The sequence below is a fragment of the Orycteropus afer genome, unplaced genomic scaffold (assembly GCF_000298275.1).
Source record: "Orycteropus afer afer isolate SDZICR_OR568_19922 unplaced genomic scaffold, OryAfe1.0 scaffold00404, whole genome shotgun sequence".
In the NCBI taxonomy this organism is placed as follows: Eukaryota; Metazoa; Chordata; class Mammalia; order Tubulidentata; family Orycteropodidae; genus Orycteropus; species Orycteropus afer.
The window spans coordinates 1401718-1411059 of NW_006921991.1; the positions used below are offsets into that span (position 1 = coordinate 1401718).

At 39.5% G+C, this 9342-nt stretch overlaps 1 protein-coding gene across 1 annotated transcript in view; it reads left to right on the forward strand.

Annotated features, from left to right (window-relative positions):
• Window positions 1–9342, forward strand: part of EIF1AX (eukaryotic translation initiation factor 1A X-linked) — a 26107-nt gene that overhangs the window by 5361 nt on the left and 11404 nt on the right. The window contains exons 2-4 of the mRNA XM_007953657.2: window positions 3701–3784; window positions 6961–7064; window positions 8818–8868. Of these exons, the coding sequence (XP_007951848.1) occupies window positions 3701–3784; window positions 6961–7064; window positions 8818–8868 (239 nt within the window). The remainder of the gene's footprint in view (window positions 1–3700; window positions 3785–6960; window positions 7065–8817; window positions 8869–9342) is intronic.

Below are 9342 nucleotides of genomic sequence, written 5' to 3' on the forward strand. Positions count from 1 at the left end.
TGTTTCCATGAATTTCTGGTTTTCTTCATTCTTCTTGGCCCTGGATGAGGAGAGACCCATCGTTACATCTAGATGGCAGCTTGCAAGCTTTTAAGATCTCAGTCGCTACTAGGCACAGTAGAAGGTGGAACAATGATTTGTGTAGTATGTTATGCCAATTGAGCTTGATGTCCTCTGGGACTATGGTCCCGAGCCTACAGGTACAACTACTCAGTCCCTCTGGGTAGCTGGCAGTGACCAAGCAGGGACAAGTGCATTTTTATAAAACTTCCAAAGACCTATTATATCACCCACCTTGACTATAGCTGTAGAGAGGAGACTCAGTGAGCAGTATACTCAACCAAGTGGTTGCTATCTTTATGATCTAGGACTATATCAATTTAACAAGAGAACCTAGGTGGCTGACCTAGAACTAAGTTAACATCCCAAAGGTCCTCTTCTTTTGGCTAAGCTGTTACACAGTGGGTGTGCCAGCCAGGCTGGCCTGGGGTTGCTCTTTGGGAAAAGAAAGAAATACCATGCCCTGAATGATCAGGGTGGGATCCCAAGTTTTCAGAATACGTCTACATAACCCTCCACTTTTTTTATCCTAATCATTACCTCAGAGGGGCCGAGAATGGATGATCCCTTCCTAAGGCCATATGCATTCAGTGACCACAATGTCTTATCAAGGTGTGTGATCCAGGAAGAGGTGAGGGAGATGGAGTTAGAAATCATTTTGAGTTGATTTTTTTGAAATCCATTCAACCTCTCAATATGCCAGCAGGCTGGCCTGAAGATAAAGGGCATGAAATGGCCATCAAGTACCTTGATTATTGGCCTGTCCTTGATAGACTGTAAATTGTCCCATAGCGGCACAAGGAGGAACCTTGGTTATTGCCCTTTTTCTTCCGTTGACCCCTTGCTCTAGGGTTGGTGCCAGAAGTCCGGTGCTGCTGCTTCCACTGTGGATAGTTGTGGTACCTCCTGGCGTCAGGCAAGTACCTGGACCAAGGGATCCTTTTCTCTCTGCTCCTGTGCCTTTGGCTACCCCTGAGTCCAGGACTTCTTCCACAGCCACATTGCCTTGCTGCCCCATTGTCAGCATCTCTTTGCCCACCTGCAGGAGAGTCAGCAACAACCAAAGCTCCATTTGGGCAGCTGTTTTCAATTCTGCTTCTCTCCACTCACTCTCTGAATGTTTAAGAGCAATGAGGGGACCCTTACTTCTCTCCCTTCAAACATCTTGCTGTTGCTGCTGTTATTTGCCATCGAGTCGGACCCGACTCATAGCGACCCCTCCTTGGGTTTCCGAGGCAGTGTCACTAGGGAAGTAGATTGCCCCATCTTCCTTCCGAGGAGTGGCTGTCAAACAGCTTAGGTCAGAACATTTGTTCCTGGATCCCAGGGCATTTTCTCATGCTCACAGACCTAGCCTCCTGGACCTCATACGTCCTCTTTTAGAAAGTCATGTCTGTCTTTGTCAGCATCCCATCCTCGTTGCCAAAACCATCAAGAACTGTGAAGGGTCTGAAACTTTACCTTCCCTGCTGTTACTATTTAGCCTGTTACTATCATGGATGCTGGCAGAGATATAAACTCCTGGGTCAGGTTCAGGGACTTTATTACTCACACTGTCATGGCAGTGGGTTATATATCAGGAGAGAAGCCCAGGGCCGGAGTCTCAGCATTTCTTAAGCCAGCAGCAAACATGAGTTACACATACCCCCAACCCCATGGTGATGATCACTTTGACCTACTTACTTGCCTATGTCACTAGCTATAGAAACTGCTCAGGAGATGAAATGCTTTGAAATCTGACACATGTAGCAAGAACGTGCAGGAATGCTTGGGGTCCATAGTAGACTGTCTTTCCCAGCAGTCTTTCAGAATCTAGCAAAGCACCTGCTACCTTCCAGGAGGCATTCAAACATTTGCTGAGTTGGTTTGAATATTTGTTTACTGTATTTTGGTGATTTTTTCTCATACATGTGCATATATATTCCTAGAAATAAAATGATTAGGAAAAAGAATCTGCATGTTTTTCAGATTTTAGATAAATATTGCTGAACTGTTTTTCCAGAAATCAAACCCACTTTCATCAAGTCAATTCTGACTCATAGCGACCCCCATTGGGTTTCCAAGGCAGTAAATCTTAACGGAAGTAGATTGCCTCTTGTTCCTTCCGTGGAGTGGCTGGTGGGTTTAATTGCCAACCTGGTTAGCAGTCAAATGTCTTAGGCACTACACCACCAAAAACAACAGTGCGCACTGTCATCAAGTTGGGTCAGACTCAGCAACTCCTCCTTGGGTTTCCGAGGCGATACCACTATGGAAGTAGATTGCCCAACCTTCCTTCCAGGAAGTGGCTGTTGGGTTTGAACTGCCAGCCTTCTGGTTAGTAGTCAAATGCCTTAGACACTAGGCCACCAGAGCTGCTTTTTTCCAGAAAGGTACCAATTTGTTGTTAATGTTAGCAATCATTTATTGGTAGATTGTGGCGGGTACTGTAGACACTTAATCATTTGTTACTTAATAATCATCACTATTTTCTGTAAGGAAGGTGATAATTATGGTAATGATTTCCATTTTCATATGAGTTAGTGAGCTTAGGTTAAGACTTAAGTTATGTAGCATGCCTTCCACAAAGGTGAAGCCAGGATTTGAATTTGATTGCAAAGCCTGCATTTTTTGCTGAGTTTCACTGCTTCCCACCAGCTTTGAGAGAGCTTGTCTCAGGTACCTTGCCTACATGTATAAAATTGCAGTCTTTTGTTCCCCCCAGAGTATGTGTACATAGTTTAAAAAGTTACCTAGTGTGAGACTTACATGTTATAATGAAAAATGCTTGTACCCTGCCTCACCTTTCCCACTTCTGCTTCTTGCTACCCAAAATTGACAATAATGGCACTCTTGGCCACATCTGTCTCATCCCATCTTCCTTTAACTCCGCTCTGTGGCACTGTCATAGAATTCTGTGACGGTGGTTCTTGAAACTGGTATTACCTGAGAGAGACAAAGCTGCTGAAATAAAGTGGATTTCATTCTCTGATTAGCAAAAAACAATGTCTATAAATTTAAGTTGCTGAAATAAAATTTTCTTAAACCTTTGGCTTTTAACCATTTGCCTGATAGCAAATACCAAAAGATGGCAAAATGAACGAACAATCACTTATATCAAGAGAAAAATCCAGAAGCAAGTGAACAAATTGGGTTCAAAGCTAGATATATGTAGGGTTGTGCCTTTTCATGAGTATAATTTTACATGGTATGCATACTATATGCTTTTGGTAAGTATGACTATTCCTCATTTGTACCATGCAGTAGACTCATTTTTCATGGTGCTGGTGAAAGTTTGAAAAACCGTAGTTCTTGGTCCAAGCACGTTCTTCTCACTTTGTTTTGAAAACTTAGATCAGGTTCTTGCATAAGGCCTGGCTTCAGAAGGCACCTGGGTTTTTATGGGATTCCATTTTTATAACTTTCACATAAATTCCCTTTTTTTTTTTTTTTTAGTATATGTACTTTATGTCAGGAAAAAAAATTCCAAAAAGAATTTTAACAAAGGTAGGGGGATGATAATATGTATATGTTTATTATAATTGAAATTTCCCTATGTGGCTTTTGTTTTTAAAGCTTTGTAAGGCTTAATTTCATTTTATTTTTCCTACTGTATCACAGGTAATAAATATCTTTACTTTTTTTTAAAAAAAAAAATTAGGTAAAGGAGGTAAAAACAGGCGTAGGGGTAAGAATGAGAACGAATCTGAAAAAAGAGAGTTGGTGTTTAAAGAGGATGGACAAGGTAAGCATTTTTGGAAGTTAGGCTTCTTCTCACAGCATTTCTCTTTTTTACATAAAGAATTTCCATGTGACATAATCCTGAGCAATAATTCTCATGTCTCTGCTTCTCTGTTTCTCACCCCCTATATTTCTCCATAGGCTTTTGGTAATCATTTCTTGATATACTTGGTCTGTGTTGAGGGCTCATGGCATTTCTGTACACATAGAGATTTCATTGTTTTGCACAGACAGTCAGGTTCAAACTGAGAATGAATTGCACAGTTTAGAGAGAAGTAAATGTCGGAGCCATGGTTGACAATTCCATGATTTTGTGGACCTTTTTTTCAAATATAGGTAGTTCCCAACTTAGGACAGGATTCCATTCCAGTGACTTTGTAATGTTCTGACATAAGTCGAATACCTCCTTTTTTTTTCTTTTAAAGTTTCAATATTGCCTTTTACTACCAGCATCTTTCCAAATCCTAACATTGAACATCTGCGAATGTTACAGTAGGTTACATGCTTCAACGTTGTATGTAGTACATATTACTGATGATAAAAAGCCAAACCAAACTCACTGCCCTCCAGTCAAAACCCCATTGGGATTCCAAGGCTGTAAATGTCTATGGAAGCAGACTGCCTCCTTTGTTCTGCGGAGTGGCTGGTGGGTTTAACCACTGACCCTTTGGTTAGCAGCCAAATGCCTTAACCGGTATACCACCAGAGCTCTTTACTAATGATAAAATGTATTTTTTTAAAAAAATAGTCGTAGCAGTTTCATCATAACTCAAACGCATCATAAATCGAGGACAGCTTGTAGTAAGTAAGTAGTGCTGCAAAGTGTGTTTAGTAGACCTTGGATGTGAGGCCCCTATAGACCCCTCAGTTCTCCATTGCTGTTAGCTATGAATAAAATACATATTGAATAAATACATATTGTATTGAATAAAATACAATAAATCAAAATGGAGCCATTGACCAAAATAAGATTTTGTATGTACCAAACAAACCAACCAAGGTAATACGTGAAGCTAGTAAAATTAATTCTGACTGGAGCACTTGCTTTTTTCCTCATATTTTTATTTTGAACAGTGAACTCCCTTAAGTTCATCTACTTTATGATGGATTTTGCAAACCTTTAGAAAGTTGGTTGTAGACACCATGATACTTTTCCTTAATACTTCATTATGTATCTGTTAAAAACTATATTCTGCAATAGAATTGTAGATTTAAATTCTATTCTGTAATAGAATTATCATGATCACACAGTTTAACATTAATATTACAATGTTACCTAATATATAGTCCATATTCAAATTTATCCAGTTGTCTCAATTTCAGCACTTTTTAACAAAAAAATCTTTATATTATTTTTTGAATAGAACTTTTGGTAAATTTGTTCACGCCCTGCAGATGAGCTATTAAAAAGAAAATATTTTCTGGCTGAATAACTTGCTCTTTCTTAACCTTAGTCATTTTTGCCTCTGTTAGCAGTTGACTTTCTTTGTTTATTTTGGCAGCCACTTTTTTCTTTTTCATGTATTTTCCCCCGCTTTGGAAGAGAGACTGCCCTCTATGTTCACTAGCTACTTTGAGGTGCTAGGCTCACTGACTGTTGTTTGAGCACTTGTACATGTCAACTCCTCAGTTGAGCCTTTCAAATTTATGTCTCAGTACATTTACAGATTACCTGATGTCCTTTTGGAGGGCCAGTTGTACATACAACTTCAGTAATCTAAAGGTTTTGAAGTGATACCCTGCCTCATCATGTCTTTTGTCATTTAATGACAGAAGAAACAGGCCCGTGTGCAAGCTAAAGGCATAATCTCAGGGAGCTTTTCAAATAACATTGAAATTAGATGGCTTACTGGGTATCCTTATGGAAAGATTTTGGTTAAAAGTTTGGCATTTTACCTAGGAACATTGTTCTGGTCTTAGAAGAACTTCAGACTAATCACTAAAGCATTCTAACTTAAAGAAGGCATCATTAATATTTAAGCTACTTTTGTTTGCCACTTGGACTAAAATATTGTGAGATTTGCCTCTAAAGGTTTTAAGGGAAAGGAGAGCCAAAATGGGGCTAGGATCCAAATGTGCGAGATTGACAAGCCACTTTGAGATCTGAAAGTAGAGTTGTGAAGATGGTAGCCAATCTCGTTGCTCAAAATGAGTAGGTAATTAAAAGATTTGTGATAGTAGGCACAGCTTGTGGAAATGGCATTACAAAGTGTTGGTTCTGGCTCTGCCATTAACTAGCTTTGTGACCTTGCTAAAAGCACTTGACCTGTGTGGGCTTTGTTTACTCTATTAAAGGAGAGGGTTGACATAGATATACATAGCTGGGAAAGGCTTTAGAAATTGACAGACTTTGAAGAGTTCTCTGGTTTCCCTGGTTATAATTAGAATATGTGTCACCTTGAAAAAGATATCTCAGTAGAATGCTCACTCCTTTTTTTTTTTTTTTTAATTGTGATTTGGGTAGATGTTTACAGAGCGTATTGGTTTTCCATCCAACAATTTATACATGTTTTGTGGCATTAATGCAGTCCCCACAGTGTAATGGCATTCTTCCCACTTCCTCCTGTGCTTACCATTTCTCTTCATCTTTTTTTTTTTTTTTTAGTTTTTATTGTGCTTTGTGTGGTTTTACACAGCAAATTTATTTTCTTTATAGCAGTTCATACACATCTTGTTTCGTGACATTGACTGCAATCCCCACAATGTAACAGCACACTTCCTGCTTCCTCCCAGTAGTTAACTCTTCCATGTGTCCTTCTTTCTTATGCATTCCTGCCCCCTGAGCTATCTCCCTATACAACTACTGCCCTTCTGATCTCCCATGATTGATTGTTCTAAGGAGTGTATCTGCCTGGTGTAAATGTTCACCTTATATGCCTATCTGTTTGGCTGGAAGCCTTGGGAGTGAGTTCAATTCCAGGCCTGAAGGGTAACTAGGGGCCATAGTCTTGGGGTTGCACTAGGCTCTATCAGACCAGTAAGCCTGGCCATCCCTCTCCTGAATTTGTACTTACACTTTTACTTATTTTTTATGTTTAGTTATACTTTTACTGCATGTGTTTATTCCTAACCAATACAGCAGTATGTTCTCCCTTGTCAATTTTGTGTGGACTTGTCATTTTAATTTGCTTTTATAAACGTTGAACAGTATCTCATACCCTTTTCTTCCCCTCCTCCCAGAGTATGCACAGGTAATCAAAATGTTGGGAAATGGACGATTAGAAGCAATGTGTTTTGATGGTGTAAAGAGGTTATGTCATATCAGAGGAAAATTGAGAAAAAAGGTAGGTATGGAGATTTGTCTTTAATATAAAATTGGTCACAGGAAAATACTGTCTCTGTATTCAGTTTTTCTGGGCCCAGGAACTGATGTTTGTAAATTTCCAAATATTTCAGTGAAACAGTGATTTCCCTATAATGAGTCAAACAGCAAGGTCTTGTTGATAATTTTACACAGATTCTGTAGGATAAAGACCCATTTGCATCTCTTATGTTGTATTTCTGCCCAGATTGTTTAACCTGAATCTGATCATAAAGGAACAATCCACAATCCAAATTGAGGAGTATTCTGCCAAACCGGCCCTAGGGGATGGCCTCAGGGCCTTAGGCAGTCAGCTTCCACACCCATGGCTGGCAGTTCAAACCCACCAGCTGCTCCCTTCCAGGTAGCTCTGGTAGCATAGTGCCTAAGGCACTTGACTGCTAACCAGAAGGCTGGCGGTTCAAATCCACCAGCCACTCCTCGGAAGGCAGGTTGGGCAGTCCTACTTCTATAGTGATACCTGCCTCGAAAACCCAAGGAGGGGTCGCTATGAATCAGGGATGACTCCATGGCACATAACAACAACTGCCAAACAAATGGCCGGCTTCTTAATCAAATGTTCAAAAAAAAAAAAAACTCACTGCTGAGGAGTTGGATCTGACTCTAGTGACCCCTCCTTGGGTTTCTGAGGCAGTATCACTATGGAAGTAGATTGCCCAGTCTTCCTTCCATGGAGCGGCTGGTGGATTTAAACCATCACTCTTCTGGTTAGCAGTCAGATGCCTTAGGTACTATGCTACCAGAGTGTCCTAAAGGTGAAAACTGGTGTAAAAAAAAAAAAAAAAGGAGACTGAGGAGGCCTGATTAAAAAGAAAACCAAACTCACTGCCATTGAGTCAGTTCAGACTCATAGTGACCCCCATTGGATTTCTGAGGTGGCAAATCTTTATAGAAGTAGATTGCCCTGTCTTCCTTCTCTGGAGTGATTGGTGGGTTTGAGCCACCAGCCTTCTGGTTAGCCCTGGACCACCAGAGCTCCATGATAAGACCTGGTAGTTAAATGAAATGTCTGGTCCTTGATTGAATCTGACTTGGGAATGGGGTGATAAGAACGTTTGTAAAGAGTATTGACAAAATTTGAATATGAATAATGATAGATAAGTGCTTTACTTGTGTTAAACGATGTGAGTGTGGTAATGAATATGCCATTGGAAAGTAATTATTAATTCCCCATCACAGTAGGTGTTCCTTTGGGTAGGTTTATTAATTAGGTTGGTTAAAATTCTCTTTCAACTCTCATTTTTTGTGATTTTTAAATATTTTGGTTTGTTAAACCTTCTATCTAAGGATTTGGTTTGGTAATCCTTATCAAACTAAAGAAATCTGGGGGGCGCTGTGTTTATGTGGGTGAATAAATGGAAGAACGGAGGGAGATAAAACCACATGATTGATTTTCTATTATATATAATGGGTAACTGACCATGTTGGAGTGGTTCCTGATTAAAAATGTCTTAAACTCTAAACTAATAATCATTACTCTGGAATTATTAAACTGCCAAGTAGTTAAAATAAGGTTGTTATATTTTAACATCCCAAATTATACAAAATTTGAAACAGGCTCAGGTGCTTACTATAGTTATTTTCTCCTAATTCTAAATAGGCACTTCTCCCAGAGTTGGGTGAATAGTTTACTGATTTTGTGGGAAGACTCTGAGTCAACATTACTCTTGATCCTTTAATTTTAAGAATAATGTGCTGTAAATTTTCCTTTCTAGGTTTGGATAAATACCTCAGACATCATATTGGTTGGCTTGCGAGACTATCAGGTAAAAATTATGTTCAGATCTTTTTGTTTACTTGGTTGAATTTGATGAACCATTAATATTTAGAACATGAGTCATAACTATATAAGTGCTTTGAATTCATACCATTTTCATGTCCATTTCCTTTGATCAGAACAGTAACCCCAGAAAAAGAGAAAGTTATTAATTCCCTGATTGACAGGTAAGGAAACCAAGGCTCTGAAAGAATTATCATTCCAAGTGTAATGTGACAGCCAAAGCTAACTCTTCATTGATTGATTGATTGAACCCAGGAATTCCACCACTGAACCACCACTTTCCCCACTGTAATCTGTTGTTACCGTTGCTGTTAGGTGCTGTTGAGTAGGTTCTGATTCATATTCTTATGTACAACAGAATGAAGCACTGTCCAATCCTGCTCCATCCTATGTTTGAGCCATGGTTGCAGCCACTGTGTCAAGCCATCTCATGAAGGGTCTTCCCTTTTTTTTTTTTTTT